General features: G+C 40.8%; 2 protein-coding genes and 1 pseudogene across 3 annotated transcripts in view; 2 read left to right on the forward strand and 1 right to left on the reverse strand.

Annotated features, from left to right (window-relative positions):
• Positions 1-9,957, reverse strand: part of CPEB3 (cytoplasmic polyadenylation element binding protein 3) — a 175,962-nt gene extending 166,005 nt beyond the window's left edge. The window contains exon 1 of one of the 2 annotated variants that reach the window (XM_029245196.1): positions 9,779-9,957. The gene's annotated coding sequence lies outside the window, so the exon portion shown is untranslated. The remainder of the gene's footprint in view (positions 1-9,778) is intronic. The other variant, XM_029245192.1, reaches the window with a different exon arrangement.
• Positions 9,958-10,014: 57 nt separating this feature from the next.
• MARCH5 (membrane associated ring-CH-type finger 5) overlaps positions 10,015-22,124 on the forward strand; it is a 54,826-nt gene continuing 42,716 nt past the window's right edge. Inside the window, exon 1 of the mRNA XM_029245623.1 lies at positions 10,015-10,379. Within this exon, the coding sequence (XP_029101456.1) occupies positions 10,345-10,379 (35 nt within the window). The 5' untranslated portion in view covers positions 10,015-10,344. The remainder of the gene's footprint in view (positions 10,380-22,124) is intronic.
• LOC114909026 lies at positions 13,785-17,940 on the forward strand (annotated as a pseudogene).

The raw sequence follows: 22,124 nt of genomic DNA on the forward strand, positions 1-22,124 counted from the left end.
GAGCAGTTCTACATTTCTTAACAAGTCATTCTACTCATGAATCGAAGGAAGAAAGAGTAAACTGGAGAGGCCAATTGTCAAACCAGTTGAAAAGGGATGAAAGCAAAGGTGGGGAGACCAATTATGAGACTAGTAAGTAGTCCCAGGTAAGAGATGACAGGCAACTGGACTAGGGTGAAGGGAGGGGGCAATGGAAAAAAAATAAATGGATTTGAGAGATATTTAGGAGATAAATGGACCACACTTGGTGACTGACTGAAGGGTAGGGGGATGAGGGAGAAGGATGACTCAAGGAGGACTCCTAGGTTTCAGGGAGTGTGTGCAGATATATTGGCTCAGATTTCCATATATTGTAAATATATGACAATATGTCTTTTCCATTAAATGGTAAACAACCTGATGACAAGAACAGACTAACAATGTATTATTCATATATTTGTATCCCCAGTATTCCCACAGTGTCTGGTACATAGTTGGAGCTTAAGAATTTGTGTTGAATAAACAAATAGGTGATCTTTCTCAGACTTACCGAGTTGAGGTTTCAGCTGTAGGGTATCATATTAGTTATAATACCTTCATAAAAGCCTAAAACTCTTTTAGTAGAGGAAAATGACTTATACTGAATATCTATTCTCCCAAAAGACTATATCCTGGTCTTTTAGTTTATTACATACACTTTCTCTTCTATCATTAATTCATCTTACCCAAGAGGTAAAACCCAGAAGCTATAAAATAGAGGTAAACATTTGACTATGACAATGAAATTTCACTTCACGCCTATCAGATTGCCAAAAATTAAGGCCTATTAAGAGCCTATTCCTGGCAGGGGGTGGGTGTAAGCGGAGGCCTCTGTTTCCTCACCTCCCAAATGAGGCTACGTGGATTAGGTGAAGTGTTTTTAGACTCAAGCAGGCATTTAGTAAAGATTGACACTGCCTTTCTCTTTACATATCCATATACTCCTCCTTTGAGACCCAATTCAAACCACTCCTCCACTAGGAAGCCTGCCCAGACCACTCCAATATGCAGCAACTTCTCTTCCCTTCTCTGAGCTCCTGGGGTACCTATCTGTAAAATTCTTCAGAAATTAATCATGGGTAGTTCTGTGATTGCTCTTGCAATAAATCACTTTCTTCTTTACTTGTTATTTAACTATCACATATTCATACACTGTTCTCCAGTGAAGTCAGATACACCTGGATTCAAAGGTCAGCTATGCCACTTATTTGCTATGACTTCATCTCTCCAGTGTTCAAGTTCTTATCTGTGATATGAGAGACACAGCCATCCATCTGATAAGGTCATTGTTAGGGTTTGAGATAATGTGTGTACAGGGCCCAGCCCATGCCACATATTAGGTGTTCAATAACTAGATGCCAACAGGCAGTCGTTAAGGGCAGCTGTCAGGTCTTTTTCAAATGTCAATCCCCTCCCAGCTACAGCACCTCACAGAGTGCCTCACACATGGTTGCTGCTTTATATTTTACTTACTTATATTCCACCTTGTCCAAAAAGGACCTAAGGCAGGTAGGTGTTCAACAAATATGTTAAATGATTACAGGCCACACTTTCCAGTCAGGTGTTCTTCTTTCTTTCTTTCTTTCTATTTTTCCATAATAAGCAGAACCACCATAATGTTGTGACTTTTTTTTTTGGCCACACGGTTTGTGGGATCTCAGTTCCCGACCAGGGATTGAACCCAGGCCACGGCAGTGAAAGCCCGGAATCCTAACCACTAGACCACCAGGGAACTCCCAATATTGTGACTTTTTAAAAGCCTTTAATCAACCTTCACTTGCACCAATGATTTTTTTAAATTTAATTTAAAAAATTTAACTGTGAAATACATGCTCATGGTGAAAATGAAAACATCATAAGGGAATAAAATGAAAAGTAGGCTTCTCTCCCCATATTCAGTTTCACCATCCACACGTAATATTAAAAAAAAAAAAAAAAAACATTTCCTATGTGTCTTTCTAGAAATCTCCTTACATACACATGCTAAGTTAAAAAAATAATGATTTGGATAACACTATAGATACTATCTACTCCCTGCTTTTTTCACTTAACATATGGGTAGTATTTATTGGTTTTGGAGTTTGGCAACTATTCAACCTTCTTTAAGTTATTAAAGATCTGCCCTGATTTAGCAGCATAAGAATATAAGCTCCGGGAGCTTCACTGGTGGCACAGTGGTTGAAAGTCCGCCTGCCGATGCAGGGGACACGGGTTCGTGCCCCAGTCCGGGAAGATCTCACATGCCGCGGAGTGGCTAGGCCCGTGCGCCATGGCCGCTGAGCCTGCGCGTCCGAAGGCTGTGCTCCGCAGCGGGAGAGGCCACGGCAGTGAGAGGCCCGCGTACCGCAAAAAAAAAAAAGAATATAAGCTCCACAAGAGCATTTTTGTCTCTTTTGCTCTCATCTATCCTCAGCACCTAGATAGTAAATGAATCATAACTATATAGTCAAAAGTGCTTGCTAATGAATGTACTTCCTTTTGAGCAACTGCCTTCATTCAAGGTACATTGCCTTCCTTTAGCCAAGTGGCAAGGAAGATTGATTAGATGCTCTCTCCTTATATTTTGAACAGTGAGCAGAATACAAACAGTTGGAGGGAGTTTATCCATTCCAGTGCTGAACCCATATGAGAGCATGGAATGTTGCTGCAAGATGATTCTCTGTGGTAGCCTATCTGGCTGCTTCCAGCCTGGTTCTCCTGCCTTACTTTCAATCCTGCGAGCTCACCCAATTCCTTCCAATAAATTTCCTTTTGTTTAAGTTAGCTCAGTGTTTCTCAACCTCAGCGCTATTGACATCTTGAGCTACAACATCTTTGTTGTGAGGGGCTGTTCTGTGCATTATAGTATGTTTAGCAGCATCCCTGGTCTCAACCCACCAGATGCTAGTGTAACTATCAAAAAAGTTTCCAGACATTAACAAATGTCCCCTAGTGGGACTGAATTAGCTAGAGTTGATTTCTGTGGAACAAAAAAAAACCTAACTGATGACCACTACATCTTTAGCAACTTTTCATTATGGCCTATATAGAAATATCTCATTTGTTTCAATAGCTCAGCTATATAATACTATGTTATATTGATATGTCATAAGTTAATACATCAATTAACAATGGATTTTAAGGCTTTATCTGGTGTTATTTTAAGCAACAGCTTTATGGAGATACAAGTCAAACACCAAATAATTCACCTATTTAAAGTGTACACTTCAGTGATTTTTAGTATATTCACAGAGTTGTGCAGTCATCACTACAATCAATTTTAGAATGTTTTCATTACCTCAAAAAGAGGTGCACATCCCTGCACACCTTAGTTGTCTCTCCTCAAAACTCGATCTCCCTCAACCCTAGGCAACCACTAGTCTACTTTCTGTCTCTGTAGACCTACATATTCTGAACACTTCATATAAATGGAATCATAGAATATGTTCTCTTTCGTACTGGCTTACTTCACTTAGCACAAGGTTTTCAAGGTTCGGCCATGCTATAGCATTTAACAGTACTTCATCCCTTATGGTTGAATAATATTCCATTGTATGGACACATTTTATCTACCCATATATCAGTTGATAAGCATTTGGGTTGCTCCACTTTGTGGCTGTTATGAATAATGCTGCTATGAACATTCATGTACAAGTTTTTGTGTAGACAGGTTTTCATTTCTCTTGGGTATATATCTGGAGGTAGAACTGCTGGGTCATACGGAAACTTTATGTTTAACATTTTGAGGAAGTGCCAGACTGTTTTCCAAAATGGCCCCACCATTTTACCTTCCCATCAGCAGTGTACTAGAGCTCTAACTTCCTCACATTCTCACCAACACTTATTATCACTTATCACTTATTATTCATCTTTTTTATTATAGCCACCCTAGGGAGAGCGAAGTGGTATTTCATCCTGGTTTCGATTTGCATTTCCCTGATGGCTAACGTTGGTGAGCATCTCTTCAGGTGCTTACTGGCCATTTGTATATCTTTGGAGAAATGTCTATTCAGATCCTTTGTCCATTTTTTAATTGGGTTCTTTGCCTTTCTATTATTGAGTTGCAACATATCTTTATATATTCTAGACTCAGGTCATTTTTCCGATATATTATTTCCAAAAATTTTCTCCCATTCTGAAACGAGTGAAAGTCTTTTCACTTTCTTAACAGCACAAAAGTTTAAAATGTTTGTCAGTCTTTCAGGTAAGATAGTGTCAGATGAGTAGATAGTTCAGCTTGTAGCTCAATCATGTAAAGTGTTTTGCTCTGAGACAACTATCATACTTTGGATGCAGCAGAAGTGTGCATATTTCCCATCTCATTACACAGAATATTTAAAATATGCATATCCAATGGTCAAAATTTAATAAATGAATATTTTTTACGGCTTAATCAAGGACATTCTTAAGTGAACTTTTGTTTTTATTCTATGTGTGTGGTAGTGAAGACTATATAACCATTAGTACAGTTTGGTGTCAGTGCCTTTAACGGTGCTAAGATACAAGCAGTTACATCCACCATTGCTTGTGCTATCAGTGTAAATGCCAATGCAGTGAAAGAGGCAAATAATGTTTTAGTATTATTATAAAAATAGCTTTGACCTCACATACCTCCTGGAAAGGTTCTCAGGTAGCCCTAGGAGTCTGTTAGACGACTTTTTGAGAACTGCTGCTCTGACATCCACGCTTGTTTAAAAAAGAAAATAATTCTTTATGTATACATTTTCGCATAAAATTGATACTCCTGAAACAAGATACAAGAAGGAAGATGTGGCATCTTATCCTGTGATTTTTACCTACTCTTGACACACCACTGCCTTATCCCAGGGACACCTAACCCGGAGAGAGGAATTTAACCAAGGACAATGAAAAGTAATGAGTCTTCCACAATATTTATGAGGAAAAGAAGACTAATTAGTAGATGATGTTTTTTTTTGTAAAATTATTTACCCTTTGTAAATATCTTTTCCGTTAGAGTTGACATAAGCTGTTAAAATTCTATTCTCTGCATAGCAAATGAAGATAAAGAGACAGGTTTTAGACTGTCTTCTATAAGTGGCCAGTGAAGCCTCTGTCCAGAATTAAGAAAAGGTCAACTCAAAGTAATCTTAAAGGGCTTACCTGGTGGTGCAGTGGTTAAGAATCCGCCTGCCAATGCAGGGGACAGGGGTTCAAGACCTGGTCCAGGAAGATCCCACATGCCGAGAAGCAACTAAGCCCGTGCACCACAACTACTGAGCCTGCGCTCTAGAGCCTGCGAGCCACAACTACTGAGCCCACGTGCCACAACTACTGAAGCCCGTGCGCCTAGAGCCCGTGCTCTGCATCAAGAGAAGCCACCACAATGAGAAGCCCTCGCACGGCAATGAAGAGTAGCCCTCGCTCACTGCAACTAGAGAAAGGAACGAAGACCAATGTAGCCAAAAATAAATAAAATAAATAAACATATATATATAAAAAAGTAACATTATAGATGCTAAGCCAGTAAAATGTATTCTGGGGACCAAGGTCTCCCTATAAAAGTCCTTTAAGAGACCCAGGAACATTATCTATTTGAAAACTACTTAGCCAATCTAAGGCTCTTCAAGGACTTATAGCTGTGTTAAAGCAAACTTCTGAAATAGTTACAGACCATGGCTAAGTTACTGAGACCTAGGCCAGTCCTAACTTGTCTTTGTGCCCAACCCACCCTGCATACCACCGCGAAATTAATTCCCCTAAATCACTCTCACCTTGACTCAAGAACTTTTAGTAATAATTAAGAGCTAACACCAATGGAGCTCTTAACCATGTACCCAGCATTGTCCTGAACAATTTAAATGAATTTTCTCATTTAATCCTCCCAGTAACCCAGTGAGGTAGGTTCTGTAATTCTCCTCCTGAAGATGAGGAAACTTTGGTTTAAAAAGATTCAATAACCCACCCCAAATTGCTGAGCCCCTGAGTGGCAATGCTAAGACTCAAATGTAGGTTTGAGTTGAAGCTCTCAACCACTGCGGTATTTCTGCAGAGATACCATTGGTCTAATAATCACTTAGGAAATTTGTTTTTTAAAAAAACAGCTAATTGGGCACAACTACAGGCACATGGATCAGAATTTCCAGGGTAATTCTCTGACTCACAGCAGGTTTGGGAACCACTACAAGTTAACACTCCATTTCCTACATAATGGAGTCCATTTCTTATGTCCTCCTCCCAGCAGGATTCTAGGATAAAGGCAAAATTCCTCAAATTGGCTTACAAAGCTCTTCAGAGTCTGTCAATTGACTGACTTTGTGGTCCCATTTTACCCCAAGTCCTCTCTTTGTTTTGATTTCTCCTCTTCACCAAGGGGCTTTCCTTCTCAGGGTATTTGCACATGCTGTCCTTTGGCCTGGGATGCTCTTCCCTCCTCCCTTTGTCCAATTAACTGTTGCTCTTCCTCAGTTCTCAGCATAATGGACACTTCCTGAGAAACTCTTCTGACCTCCCTGTCTAGGTAAAAACCCTAGTTATTATCTCTCATAACACCATGTACTACATTTGCAACCTAAAAAATGTATTCATGTGATTCTCTCCCACTATAAACGGTAAACTCCACAAAAGTAGGGACCATGCTTGTTTTTCTCATTATTGTGTCTCCAGTACCTAGCTTAGTGCCTGTCACATAAATATTGCTTGTTCAATAAATACTTAACAAAAGAATTAATAGCTTCAAGGCCTTTTAACTATTCCCTACTTAACTAACCAATCATATTTTTCACTCTTACTCAACAGAGACACAGTTCCAGTTACAGAGGTTAACTCCTCTCTCTACATCTTTTCATCCTTATCCAGACCCAAGATCCTTCTCCACCTCTTTACCTACATAATTCTTATGCTACAAGGTAGAGCCTAAATTCCCCTTGTTTCACAAAGTTCTCTAACACACCAGCCCATAACAGTCTCTAAACTTCTACCTCACTTTGTATTTCTAGGCCAGTTCATTTGGCACTTCATCATATGCTTCCATGTATCATTATGTAGTATTTCATATGTAAATGCCTTGTTTTAATTTTTTTTAATGTAAGTGTTGGTAGGTAGTTTGTATGTTCTTAAAGGGTAGTTATTGTTTAATTTGTGACTAGAGTACCCAGGCACATCATAAATCCTCTGGAAATGTCTGCTGAATAAATTAATGAAGAATATTCTGTGGCCTGCAATGTGGACTCAGCCTGCAGTTTATCACCAAATTTGGCAATTGACAATTCTCCTTGGAAGGCACCTGGATACTTTATATATCTCTTTGGAATATCTCCAGGGTCCCTTTTGGCAGACAGTTCAAAACAAGTGTCATGGGAGAACATAAAAGTAATATACTACTTTAAATTTCCTAACATATTTAGAACAGTTCCATACTCAGGTATTTCTAAATCCATTATAAAATTATTAATGCATAAGTGCATTTCAACTTTTTATTTTGAGGGGGGTCAGACTAAGATCTAAGTAAGTAAGAAGTTTTTTCCTTCAAAATCAGAAAGTAAATTATAATTCCAATTATTCCAAGTCTTATCTGAAAACACAAGAGCCAAGGAAAACAAAGTTGACAAACAATACTGAAATTCAAGCTATGTGTGTCACCCATTTCAAATTTATCTGAAGGAATTTATTTTATGAGTTCTATCAATCATGATTTTTGTCCATACTAATTAAAAAATATAAAAAGTTAAAGAATTATCAGTTATCTGTTGATCTGTTTCTCTTTAGATGTCCTTATGAACATTTTCTATGGAGCTAATTTTTTAACAGCTTTACTGAGATGTAATTTACATAGTAGAAAATTAACTCATATTAAGCATACAATTCAGTTTTTTAAGTATATTTACAGAGCTGTGCCACCATCACGAGAATCTAATTTTGTTTTATCTTATTTTTTTAATTGCAATATAATTCACAATGTTGTGTAACCATCACCAGTCTAATTCTGGAAATTTTCATCAACCCCAAAAGAAACCTCATACCCATCAGCAATCTCTCCCCATTACTCCCCAACTCTTCCAGCTCTAGGCAACCACTAATCTACTTTGTCTCTATGAATTTATTCTTAACATTTAATATAAATGGAATCATACAATATGTTGTTTTTGTAACTGGCTCCTTTCACTTAGCATAATGTTTTCAAGGTTCATCCATATTGTCACATGTATCAGAACTTCATTCCTTGTTATAACCTAATCACATTCTGTTGTATGACTATACCACACTTGGCTTATCCATTCATCAGTTGATGGGTATTTGGGTTGTTTCCACTTTTTGGCTATTAGGAATAATGCTGCTGTGAATGTCGGCATACAAGTCTTTGCGTAGACATGTTTTTATTTCTCTTAGGCAGATACCAAGGAGTGGAATTACTAGGTCAGGTGCTTATCGCTTTTTTTTTTTCTTTTGCTAATCACTCTTAAGATGAATAACAGAAATTTTTTTTCCTATTTCAAAGGATTTTTGACACAGCCAGGAAACAATTTTCATGAAAATACTACTATAAATTCTTTTTTTTCAATATGCTAAGATCAAATTCTATTTTTTGAGCGGCATGTATGTATCAATCTCCTTGTGGCTGACAATTGCTTAAGAGATAAATACGCAGTAAGGGAAGACTTACCCAGTAGGAGTAGCGATAAATAGGAATTTAAAATATCAAACACCCTGATTAAATTACTTATTTCCCTCCCCTGTCAGGGGCCTGCTTCTCATTTCATGAGAAAAAGGTGAAGCATTAATTATAATTAGTCATGTAAATTCCCAAAGCTTTTCATAAAAGCATCTTTCAGAAATCGGAGGCCAAATAAACTTCTGGTCACATGTTATTTTTGTTTTTCTTCCTGGTGATGTACACTCTAGTTCAAATATATTCAGGAAGCAGACTTTGAGCAGAGAATTAAGAGCGGATTATAAAATTCTACGTAAAAAAAAAATAAAGAGCTTAAGCAACACATTTTAATTTAAAGAAAAATCAAACCTCTTGCGGCAGAAATTAGGCATAATCAGGGGAAAACTACCAGACATCCTACCAATCGCTGCACTAGAGAACGTCACAGGTCATCCAAAAGACGCATTCCTGTTAGCCAACAGCTCTTTTCCTCCCGCCAAAGCTGTCCCTAGAGCGTCAGAGAATAAATCAACGAGCGATTCATGATTTTTCCCTTTTGATCCCCTCCCCTCCCCACACACACATCCACCTGCTTGGACGTGTCAAGGCGACTAGAAATGGTTAACAGCGACCAGCAGCAGAGAGAGAAACAAACACCCCTGACGACCCACAGCTGAGTAAGCAAGAGCTGTTTATTCATGAACACGTTCCGTTTGGAGACTAGTGACGAGTCCTTGAAAGCCCAGGCACATTTTAGAAGGTTCCTAGAGAGGGAGGGAATAAACTCCCCCCATTACCCCGCCCCTCTCCCCCACCCCACCCCTTGTCGGGCAAACATACACCGAGAGGTTCTGGTGGGAACCACCTCGTCTAGGCAGCCACTGCCCTTCCGACCCCTCAGGAATAACCTCACGTACTAGAGCATCCGACCCCTCACGGGGGTTGCGTAACTCCCCAAAATGGGTTCAGACGCGGCAGACGCTGGCCCCAGCGCTGAGGGCTTCAGAAGGCACTTCTGCCACCCCCACCCCCGCCACGGCCCGCCCCGACGCCGCGGCCGCGACTGGGGACCCTGCCGAGAAATGGCCCTTTGGCCCGCCCCCCCCCCTCACCTGGCTCGGTCCCACCTGAGCACGAGAGCTGAGAGAAAAGAAACAGACAGGGAGGCCTGACCTTGATGCTACTGACGGTGGAGTGGCACATCCCGCTGCTTCCTGGAAAGCGGCCCGCAGGACATTTTTCCCCCTGGAGGAAGGAAACGGGAGGGCGCCGGCCGGGCGGCGGCGGGCGCGACGGCGGTGGTCGGGGCGGGCTGTGCAGCCTCTTGCGGGGACGGTCCGAGGACTACATCTCCCAGGCTGCTCTGGGCCGCCTTGCGTCGTGACCCCGGCGCGCACTGAAGTGGTGACTCTTACCTCACAGAGGTAGCTCCTCCGCCGGCAGCAACTCGGCGCCCGCGGTCCATGGACCGGAACCCTGGGCCGACGGGCAGGAACCCGGGCCGCGATCGCCGCCTCCCCGCCCCAGGCTCCTCCTCCTCGCTCCCCACCGCCTCCTCCCGAAGCCCGCGGGCCGCGCACCGCCACCGCAGGGCTCGCGGAGCCGCCCCGGGAGGCTGGGTGGGGGGTTCGCGGCTGCCGCCGGACTGAGGCCTACTCCGCCGCCTCTCAGTGCTATTGTCCCTGGGCCCGGCCCTGACCGGGCCCACTGGGGAGGCGAGTGCGCCGCCTCCGACGAAGATGCCGGACCAAGCCCTACAGCAGATGCTGGACAGGTACGGGCAGCCTTGGGGGAGGACGCGGGCCGGGCCTCGGGGCTCTTCGGAGCGGAGCCTAGCCTGCCGGGAGGAGTTCCACGGCCTGGGGGCCGAGTGAGGGGCAGAAAGTTTGGAGTCTGTACTTGGGGGAGGACGGAGCGGGCGGCCTGGGTGCGTAGACTTAAAGCGAAACTTAGTTACGGATTGGCGTCTGGTTTTGTCCGAACGCCGTTGCGAAGTGAGAGGGGTACTTGTGAACCCAGAGAATTAGTTTTTCTTACTGTCCTCTTCCCCTCCCCCCAAACTGTGTTGTAACGTGTTTGTCAGCGCTGTCACTGGCAAGAAGGACCAAACTAATTCTCTGGGGAGTGATCCCCCTCCAATTTGTACACTCTTTCCAAAAACCAAGGATAAGCATTCTTTTGGAAAGCCTGATAGACTGACTTCATTCCTCCTTCCTCCCCCATCCCACCCCACCCCAAACTATAAGGTCACGAGTACCCGCAAGGGACTTTAACGATCAGACCAGAGTAGAGGTTATGGAAAACAGCAGTAAGTCCAACCCTGAACACTTAGCGTATTTTACTATTCGTTGAGTTCACTGATAAAGTTTCATCTTATCATGGGGCAAGTTCCTGGGGGGGGCTTGTCAGTAAAACTCTTTCTGTGAAATCGGCTGCACCGCCCTCTGCTGTTGAAATTCTAGGCCATGGGTTCTACCATGAGTTTTTGGAGACCCTTACTCCACATTTTCCCCTAAGCCACGACATAACTTCCTGGCCTAGCCAGTTAATGCATGTTTGGTTGCCTACAACTCTCAGTAGACCATTTGCCACCCAGTTCAGCGTGTGATACAGGTCTTCCTACTGAGGAAAAGTCCAACTTCAAGGTTGGCAATGAAAGGCCAACCTTAAATGAGATTATACCCAGTTAAATGCTGTTTGGATCACACCCAGAACACAAGTCACTCAAGAGTACATCTTCTTCCACAGTGGCAGACATTTCCTTTGGAGCTTAGAATTTTGAGACATCTAAGTTGATAGAAATCATGTACTGACTTTTTCCAGTTGGGGTGACCCAGTGATTAATCCAGCCCTTGTTTGAGGGGAGCATTCAGGTCAAGTTGTATTGACTAACCCCTTTTTATGTAAGTAGTTTACAAGCTCCTGGAAGGCAGAAACTTACACATCATTATTTATTTTGAAACCTACAGCAGAGCCTGGCACTAAGCAGGTCATCAGTAAATATTTCTTTAATGAATAAATGCATGAACTTTTTTGTCATTTTCCCCAGTGGTCTAGGGGTTTGATAATTTACCAGGTTTTACGAGGTAAATTATAATTTACCATACTGACAAATTATATAGGACTACTGAAATATGCCCACAGGAGACCACTTTCTGCCACTGCCAATTCCAATCAAATGAGACCCTATTCTGGTGCTGGGTATTTTGCAATTAATTTTTTTTTCCCCTCTGAGGGCCTGCTGCTTTCACTTTTATGTAGGTGACTTTTAGAAAAGTTTTTGTGTCCAAAAGCTGATCTGGCTTTCATACACTCTTTGGAGATTTCCATAAAAGTAAAAAAGCCAAGGAGTGCTAGCCAGGCATTTAAAACATCTAATAGAAACATGGAAATTCTGGCTGCATGTACTGAAACAGGTGACTATAATACTGGCTTCCCTCATCTTCGGCACCTTTTTGACATACCTCAAGGTAGATTCTTAAGATGACGTTCAAAGATCTTTATTATCTAAGTCAGTGTTTTGCAACGTGGCCCCACGTTGGAATCAACCGGGGGAACATTTTAAAATATGGATGGATGCCTGGCTCTGCCCACAACCAATTAATTCACAGATTTCTGGAGAATGGGGCCTGAGCATGTATATTTTCAAAAGTTTTCCAGTGTTTATTGTAGTTGAAAATCACTTTTTTTTTTGGTCACGCGGCAGAGCTTGCTGGGGGATCTTAGTTCCCCAACCAGGACCAGGGATTGAATCCGGGCCCCCTGCAGTGGAAGTGTGGAGTCCTAACCACTGGACCACCAGGGAATTCCCACTACCCTAAATCCCAAGGGATTATTTCATGATAAGAGTACATTTTAGTGATGTAAGCTTGGCCAGAAATCTTAAAATTCTCATTTTGCCACTTACTAGCTATGTGACTTTGGACTTATATTCTGAGGTTCTACATCCTCATTTATAAAATGGCAATATCCTACCTCACAGGATTGTATAAATGAGAACACGTGTAAGCACTTTATAAAACAATAAAATGCTATTCATATGTTAGGCACGCAGAAGGTATTTAAGATTCTAGTGTAACCAACTAATGTAGCAATTCTCTCCCCACCACACACACACCCATCTCCATATTTACAGTATCATCTTAATCTGGGCTGGCCCTACATGCAAATTGAACACAAAGATACTTGATGGGTTCATTTGAGGAATACTGACAGGCCCAACAGACTAAAATATGTCAACCTGTTAGGACCTAGAATTCTTGCTTTGAATTTGGCTTCCCCCCAGATTGGTCTTTGGGTGGCAATTTTTGAGGGATAGAATTTAGCTCAGAAACTTGCCCTTATTTTTATTTCTTCAGTGCAAGTTCTGTCCTTGAGAAGATTAGGAAATGTGTATAACATATATTGTTCTTCTGCTTCTAGGTTAAAATTAGGTATATTTTAGGGCTTATTAAACATTTGTATTTAATGAATTGACTTAATAAATATCGATGCATTTGCCTGTTACCATTCTAGGTCCTCGATATATGGTGGTAGTGAACATAAGCAAAAATGCTCATATGGAGCTTTAATTCTAGTGAGGTTTGTGTTCCATAAACTGTCAAATAAAATGAAGATTATATTTACATAACATGGATGGTATGTTCAGTTTATACACTTAGTCTTTCAAGGTTTTTTAATTAATAGCAACTTATTAATAACTGAAGTTCAATTGCCTGGTCCTTTGTGAATAACTAAATTTAGTTTAGCAATTGTTTATCTTGATAAATTTTATTATTGCAGTATTTGTAGGTAGAAAGAGTATATATAGATATATATTTTGATTGCCTTTCATTTTTATAAACAGTAAGCAACTGTTTTAAATAAATTTATCATTTGAACCTTTTAAATTGTTTGAGAAGGGGGGTGGGAAAGTGGGTGGTTTTCTAGTGTCATGAATGATTTGGGATCACAAATCATTGCCCTGAAATTATAACCATTCATAAACTCAAACCTTTTACGTCAGGCTCTCTGAATCTCGGTCAGTTTCTCTTCCTTCCCTTCATTGCCATACTTTTTTAAGGAGAGGTCTGTTATATATTATTCTATCACCATTAAACTTTCTCGTTTTCTCTTTTATTTCTCAAAATTAGGATTAAATGTATAGAGAATACAAAGAATACTGTAACAAACTGCAGGAATGAACCTCAGGTTTAAAGCCTGGTGAGAGATGCTTCTGGAAACTTGACTTTTGTGTACCCCTTTCACATTTAACACTCAGGAATTTGTTGAGGTTGTTTGCATCACTTACTTGCACCTGGTGAGTAGGTAAGGCATGTAGCCAGTGTCCCCAGAACAGTCAAATGGGAAGAAAAGCAGGGAGAATCATCTGCTCCCCACGAGCCTCCTGCAGTGGCAAAGTGAATTAGAATCCCCACTCTCAGGATGTTGTCAGCCACACATGTACATCCTTTTAGAGGCTGTAGAGTGTTCTGATAGGAACGTACTATATTCTTATTTATATAACCACCTCTAGTTTCCATTAAAGCGACTTCTCATTCTCTGAAGCATATTTACTCCAATCGTATCACTATCCCATTTTGACATTTACAGAGCAATACCTAGAATTTAAAAACATTAGCAATTAGTTGTATTTGCTTCCATCTCTATGTAAAAAGTGGAAACATTACAGATAAAGTCCCCTTTGGCCACTATCCCCAGTCCCATATCTTCTCCCCATCCCCACTCCACTATCATAAATGGGTTTATGTTCTTCCAGTCTTTGTTTAATGCTTTTATATATACCATATGTAATTCATAGTTTTATTCTTGTTTCTAAAATTTAAATATATCAATCTACAATTGACTTTTTAAAATACTGAGTTCTGTGATATACAGCAATTAAAGAGAATATATATATATAATCCATTGTATTTACTTATCACTCTTTTTCTTTCTAAATCCGTTTCCCTGTTTGTGACATTTATATTCTTATTTTCTCCTTATTATCTCTTGTTGTAATTTGATTTTCATCCACCTTTCTTGTCCGTAGCTCTACTAAAAGTATACTAAAGATTACCAATAATTTCTTTTTTTTTTTTAACATCTTTATTGGGGTACAATTGCTTTACAATGGTGTGTTAGTTTCTGCTTTATAACAAAGTGAATCAGCTATACATATACATATGTTCCCATATGTCTTCCCTCTTGCGTCTCCCTCCCTCCCACTCTCCCTATACAAATAATTTCTTAATCGGTAAACCTAATGACTTCTTTTCTTGGTCCTCATGTCCTTGACATATATGTAGTGGAGATGAAACTGGTGACCACCACCCCCTAACTTCTTGAAACTGTGTTCTAGTCTACCACACTATTTGTCTTTTACTTTTTTCGCCTCTTATATATCACCTTACCCTTACTCTCTTCAGTCAATTAAGTATGGTTCAATCCTCAGCACTTATCATTCTTCTCTTAAAAGTATACCTGCTTACTATCTCACTATCACCTTTATTTGAGTGACTCCCAGATTTATGTCTTTATTCCTGACCTCTTTCCCACATTTTAGTGTCTGCATTCTAGCTGCCCAGTAGACATTTCCATTTGTGTATACAGAGTATTACTAGCGCCTTAACGTATCTAAAACTAAACTACTGCTATTTCCCTGGTGTTTACTTATCTTGACTTCCCAATTTTGGCCTTTGATAGGACCATTCTTCTAGTCTACCAGCATAAGACCTACATCTTTTTTTTCTTTTTTGCTTTTTTCCTCCAAATCCACTTGCTTATCAGATACTATAGATTCTTCTTTCTCTGACTCCAGTTTTTCTCTACCAGTTTGACTTGCAGAGTGGTACCAGAATTTCCCAGTTTGACTTAATAGAGTGGTACCAGAATTGGCCAAGGCACAATTATCATGGCGTTTCCATACTTTAAAACCTGTCAGTCTCTACATCACCTATAGGATAAATTCTAAACTTTCAAGGCCCTGGTAAAGAGGTTTAGCTCTATTAATTATCCAGTCCAGCCCCAACCTTCCTTAACCATACTCTTCTGCACTGCACTTCATTGTCCTCTGGATATATCCTGCTGTACATCTTCTTATTTTTGCTTTAGATGACTTCCTCCCTTTTGACACCTGGCTAATTCTGACCCATCTTAGAATTCAGCTCAAGTATCACCTTGAAGCATTACACAGCTCCTTCAGGCAGAGTGAGTTACTTCTTCCTGTTTTTCCATAGAACCTTTATGCATTCATTTTAGTATATCACACAGTATGGTAATTTTTTTTTTTTTTTTTTTTTTTGCGGTTCGTGGGCGTCTCACCGTTTTGGCCTCTCCTGTTGTGGAGCACAGGCTTCGGACGCGCAGACCCAGCGGCCATGGCTCATGGACCCAGCCGCTCCACGGCATGTGGGATCTTCCTGGACCGGGGCACGAACCCGTGTCCCCTGCATCGGCAGGTAGACTCTCAACCACTGCGCCACCAGGGAAGCCCTGGTAATATTTTTTTTAATGCACCTATCCCAGGTCTCAGAGCCTTCCACACATACCCTTTACCACCACCACCATGCACATTCAAGTGGAAGTTCACTGAGAACAGAAACTGTTCCCTATCCCATTTCCCCAGAAGGGGAAGGTACATTGGAGACACTGTTGAATCATGGTGTCTGTCTTTTCACTATTTATGACATATCAGTGCCTAGAATAATCTTGCTGAAGCACCAAATATTTATTTGCTCAAAACCTTCTGTATTTTCTTAATTGCTTATTAAGCTTAAGTTCAAATTCTTTAACCTGGCCTTCAAGACCCTCCATAATCATATTTATTGTGCTCTCTATTATGTTTAAGACAGTGAGTATATGGCTGGCACCAGCTACCTTTTTAAAGCTTTGCTTCTGTTTAAGAATGAGTTCAGGGCTTCCCTGGTGGCGCAGTGGTTGAGAGTCCACCTGCCGATGCAGGGGACACGGATTCGTGTCCCAGTCTGGGAAGATCCCACATGCCGCGGAGCAGCTGGGCCCGTGAGCCATGGCCGCTGAGCCTGCGCATTCGGAGCCTATGCTCTACAACGAGAGAGGCCACAACAGTGAGAGGCCCGCGTACCGCAAAAAAAAAAAAAAAAGAATGAGTTCATAAAGTATATATGTTTTGCCCAGGCCAAACTGATTCACTCACTGTCCTGTGTTCTTTTCAGCATCTTGTCTTTCAAAATTCTACCCACTCTTCAAGACCCAGTTTAGTTTCTGCCTCATTTATAAAGCTTTTCTGACCATTTCAGCCAGAAATATTTCCCCCCTTCTCCAGATTCATGTAGCAGTTCTTTACAGGCCACATGTACATACATGCCTCCCAACTCTTTACATGCCATAGTTCATAAGATGAGAGATGGTAACATTTATATGGCACCTTGGACTACACTGGCAGGGGTTTAGATCTCTAGTGAAAGCTCCTTATGGCTGCTTAAAAGTACCCTAGCAAAAACGAAACACATAGCTCTTTTTTGTGGCGCCCCGGAGGCGGTCAGCCGCTTCAGAATAAAGCTGAACATTTCTTTCCCAACCACTGGCTGCCAGAAACTCTTTGAAGTGGACGATGAACAAAAACTTCGTACCTTTTATGAGAAGCATATGGCCACAGAAGTTGCTGCTGACCCTCTGGGTGAAGAATGGAAGGGTTATGTGGTCCAAATCAGTGGTGGGAACGACAAACAGGGTTTCCCCATGAAGCAGGGTGTCTTGACCCATGGCCGAGTTCACCTGCTACTGAGTAAGGGGCGTTCCTGTGACAGACCAAGGAGGACTGGAGAAAGAAAGCACAAATCTGTACGGGGTTGCATTGTGGATGCCAATCTGAGCGTTCTCAATTTGGTCATTGTAAAAGGGAGAAGGATATTCCTGGACTCACTGATACTACTGTGCCTCGTCGCCTGGGGCCCAAAAGAGCTAGCAGAATCCACAAACTTTTCAGTCTCTCTAAAGAAGATGATGTCCGTCAGTATGTTGTGAGAAAGCCCCTAAACAAAGAAGGTAAGAAACCTAGGACCAAAGCACCCAAGATTCAGCGTCTTGTTACTCCACGTGTTCTGCAACACAAACGTCGGCGAATTGCTCTGAAGACACAGTGTACTAAGAAAAATAAGGAAGAGGCTGCAGAATATGCTAAACTTTTGGCCAAGAGAATGAAGGAGGCCAAAGAAAAACGCCATGAACAGATTGCCAAGAGACGGAGGCTGTCCTCTCTGAGAGCTTCTACTTCTGAGTCTGAGTCCAGTCAAAAATGAGATGTTCTAAGAGTAACAAATAAATAAGATCAGACATAAAAAAAAAAAAAATGAAACACATAATTACTTGTACTGGCTATAATTTCCTTAGAAATGAGAAATGGAAAATTTTCTCAGAATACACTATCCATATGGCAGCATGGTGCAGTGATAAAAGCTGATGTTTTTGGTGTTTTTTTTTTAATTTTTTAATTTAATTTTTTTTTTTATTGGGATATAATTTACAAAATCTCATATTTTAGAGTTGAGGCCTAGGTTGCATCCATGCCTTTCTACTTAACCATGAGGCCTTGGGCAGACTGTTTAACCGTTCTGGGCTTTTGTTTCCTTATTTATTTAAGACAGAAATAATTATGTTTGCAGAGTTTGTGAAGATCAGAGACAAAGCGCATGGCATGAATATATGCTTAGTAAATGATCGCTTTCATTGTGGGGTATTTCCCTTTCCCTTTTTTGTAATGTGTCATAATTGTGGTAGCTCTTTGATAAATCCAAATACTTTAACTTCTATTCCACTTGGCTGGACAGACATATAAAGGGATATTTAGTCTTTTTTTTTTAATTTTAAAAATTTATTATTTATTTTTTATTTTTATTTTTGGCTGCCTTGGGTCTTTGTTGCAGGCTTTTCTCTAGTTGCGGCGAGCGGGGACTACTCTTCGTTACAGTTCCCGGGCTGCTCATTGGGTGGCTTCTCTTGTTGCAGAGCACGGGCTCTAGGCACGCGGGCTTCAGTAGTTGTGGCACTCGGGCTCAGTAGTTGTGGCTTGCAGGCTCTAGAGCGCAGGCTCAGTAGTTGTGGCACACGGGCTTCGTTGCTCCGTGGCATGTGGGATCTTCCCGAAACAGGGCTGGAACCCGTGTCCCCTGCACTGGCAGGCAGATTCTTAACCACTGTGCCACCAGGGAAATCCCAGATTTTTAGTCTTCTTTATGGTATAGTTCCTGTTTAAGAATACATGGGATGTGACACTTTTAATCCTGAGACAAAGCAAGCAGTTTGCAGTTTTTTCCATTGTTAAATTTAGGCGTTCCTTGCATTAACCAGAGCATGGTTCTCTAAGCATCTTCTTTTTTTTAATTTATTTTATTTTTTTTTATTTTTGGCTGTGTTGGGTCTTTGTTTCTGTGCGAGGGCTTTCTCTAGTTGTGGCGAGCGGGGGCCACTCTTCATTGCAGTGTGTGGGCCTCCCTTGTTGCAGAGCGCAAGCTCCAGACGCGCAGGCTCAGTTGTTGTGGCTCATGGGCTTAGTTGCTCCACGGCATGCGGGATCTTCCCAGACCAGGGCCCGAACCCGTGTCCCTGCATTGGCAGGCAGATTCTCAACCACTGCGCCACCAGGGAAGCCCCCTCTAAGCATCTTCTGAATTAAGGACATACTCTCTTTCCTTAAAACAGTCATGGAAATACTTTGGTAAGGCACCATATATAATAACAACAACAGCAATATAAAGCTTGTTTCATTGCTCTCACTCCTGTATTCTGGAACTCTTCTATTCTGTTTCCCTCCAGTTTTCATCAAAGTGATCATAGGCAGGAGCCTATGATTTTCCAGATCTTTCTAATAATCCACTATAAACACCTACAGTCTGAGTCTACAAAGGTAGACTTTACTGCCAACTGTTTTATTAGATAACCATACCTATCTTGCTTCGTTAATTTATGTGCCAGTGAGAAACTATTCTATTGATGTTTCCTCCCCTTTTTTCCCCATATACTTTTAAAATAATTAACTTAATCATATAAACTAGTTTAGTCACAAATGAACCCTGTGAAGTGAGGTTACCTTTGTCATCCATCCTTTGCCAACTGGTTTGTAATACCTAGCTTTATTTAAAAACCTTTCTGCTCCAACCACATTGGTTTTATCATTGTCCATGATCATATGCTCATGTCTATGTCTAAGGTTGTTTATGCTGTTATTCTTACTTCAGATACCCTTATTCTTTTCATTCCCCAATTGTCATCTCATTTGTAGTTCTTCCTTTTCATGAAACCTTCTCAGCTATTTCATCCTGTGTTTCTTACGGTCATCATCACATTTCTGTATTACCTTTGGTCACCAGCATCATTTCTTGGCACTCAGTGTTTTGTGTGGTTTTTTTTATGTGATCCTTCTATGCATATATTTGTTCCTTAACTAGATTGTAAGTTTCTTAAATGTATTTCTTCTGGCATCAAATAGTGAGCATACTAAGTATGTTCAAGTTAATTTAGGGGGAGATCTTGAATACTCTTTGATTTAAGGCGAATTAGATGTATATTCCTATAACTTTATAAATTTTACTGTTGAGAAGGATTTATATCAATAATTGGAAAAAAGTTATAATTTTACTTTAAAATTACATAGAAGTAAATGATTTTTTTTATAAAGAGTGGCATGTCATACATACAGATTAGTGACATTACCAGTACCAGTAAGGCCATACATTTATTTTAAGGAATAAGTAATATTCTTTAGAATTGTCTAGTTCTTTTTTCATGTCTTCATATTATAATAGTGATTTGTTCTTTGATCTCTGAACCAATCATGATAATTCCCAGATCTCCCCTTACTATGTAACCTAATGAGCACTAACTTGGCTGGTGGAATGGTGTGGAAGTAAATTGTGAGTGTGTATTATCAGCAAGCAGGCAGCATTTAGACAACCTAGTGGAAGGAAAAGAGGGGTGGGAGAAAATGAATTGAGGATTTGAATAAATATCTTAAGCAGTGGTGTTGGCCTATTGAACAATTGGGGATGATCAAGAATCCAGGACCTTTTCCACTGAATACCAGGGTGCCAGGCAGGACTGCTGTATGTGCTAATTTAGGTAAGAAAATGCATCCATAAAAATCTAGGCATAGATGTAAAGTTGACACCATCTTTCTCATCTCTATTGGTGCCATTATTGCTACTGTTCATTTGGTGGTTATGTATGTGCCAGACAGTTCTTAAGCAGTTTCATGATCACTTGTTTAATCCTTTACAATAGAGAATCTTTTTTTTAAAATTTATTTTACTGAAGTATAGTTGATTTACAATGTTGTGTTAATTTCTGCTGTACAGCAAAGTGACTCAGCCACACACCTACATACATTCTCCTTCGTATTCTTCTTCTCTGTGGCTGATCACAGGACACTGAACATAGTTCCCTGTGGTATACAGTAGGACCTTGTTGTTTATCCATTCTATATATATATGTTTGCATCTGCTCATCCCAAACTCCCAATCCATCCCTCCCTCTTGGCAACCACAAGTCTGTTCTCTTTGTCTATGAGTCTGTTTCTGTTTCATAGATAAGTTCATTTGTGTCCTGTTTGATTGATTGATTGATTGATTGATTGATTTGTGGTACGTGGGCCTCTCACTGTTGTGGCCTCTCCTGTTGAGGAGCACAGGCTCCAGACGCGCAGGCTCAGCGGCCATGGCTCATGGGCCCAGCTGCTCCGCGGCATGTGGGATCTTCCCGGACCGGGGCACGAACCTGCGTCCCCTGCATCGGCAGGCGGACTCTCAACCACTGCGCCACCAGGGAAGCCCTGTGTTCTATTTTAGGTTCCACGTGTAAGTGATATCATATGGTATTTGTCTTTCACTTTCTGACTTACTTCACTAAGTATGATAATCTCTATGTCCATCCATGTTGCTGCAAATGGCATTATTTCATTTTTTTATGGCTGAGGAGTATTTTTGTGTGTGTGTGTGTGTGTACACACCACATCTTTATCCATTCATCTGTCGGTAGACATTAGGTTGTTTCCATGTCTTGGCTATGGTGAATAGTGCTGCTGTGAACTCAGGGGTGCATGCATCTTTTTGAATTATGGTTTTGTCTGGATATGTGCCCAAGAGTGGGATTGCTGGATAATATGACAACTCTATTTTTCGTTTTTTGAGGAACCCCTATACTGTTTTCCATAGTGGCTGTACCAATTTACAATTCCACCAACAGTGTAGGAGGGTTCTACAATAGGGAATTTTAACATAAAACCTTTTTTATGCTGAGAACTCCTTTGGAAGTTTAGTTAAGCTTATGGGTTCCTTCTCAGAATGTTTTGAAAGAATAAAACAAAATATACAGGTCAGAAATGGACAAATTACGTTGAAATACAGCTACCAAAATATTAAAAATGTGACATGGTAATATGAGCTTTAAAACAAATACAAGATCTATTACTGGTGGGTCTGATAATTAATTTCAAATTAGCAGTGGGTTAAATGTTATTTTGAGATCTGCACAGCTGTAATAGGAAAATTTCTGGTCACTGTACTAA

This window comes from Monodon monoceros, unplaced genomic scaffold (assembly GCF_005190385.1).
Source record: "Monodon monoceros isolate NGI ecotype Baffin Bay Population unplaced genomic scaffold, NGI_Narwhal_1 Super_Scaffold_4, whole genome shotgun sequence".
Taxonomy (NCBI): domain Eukaryota; kingdom Metazoa; phylum Chordata; class Mammalia; order Artiodactyla; family Monodontidae; genus Monodon; species Monodon monoceros.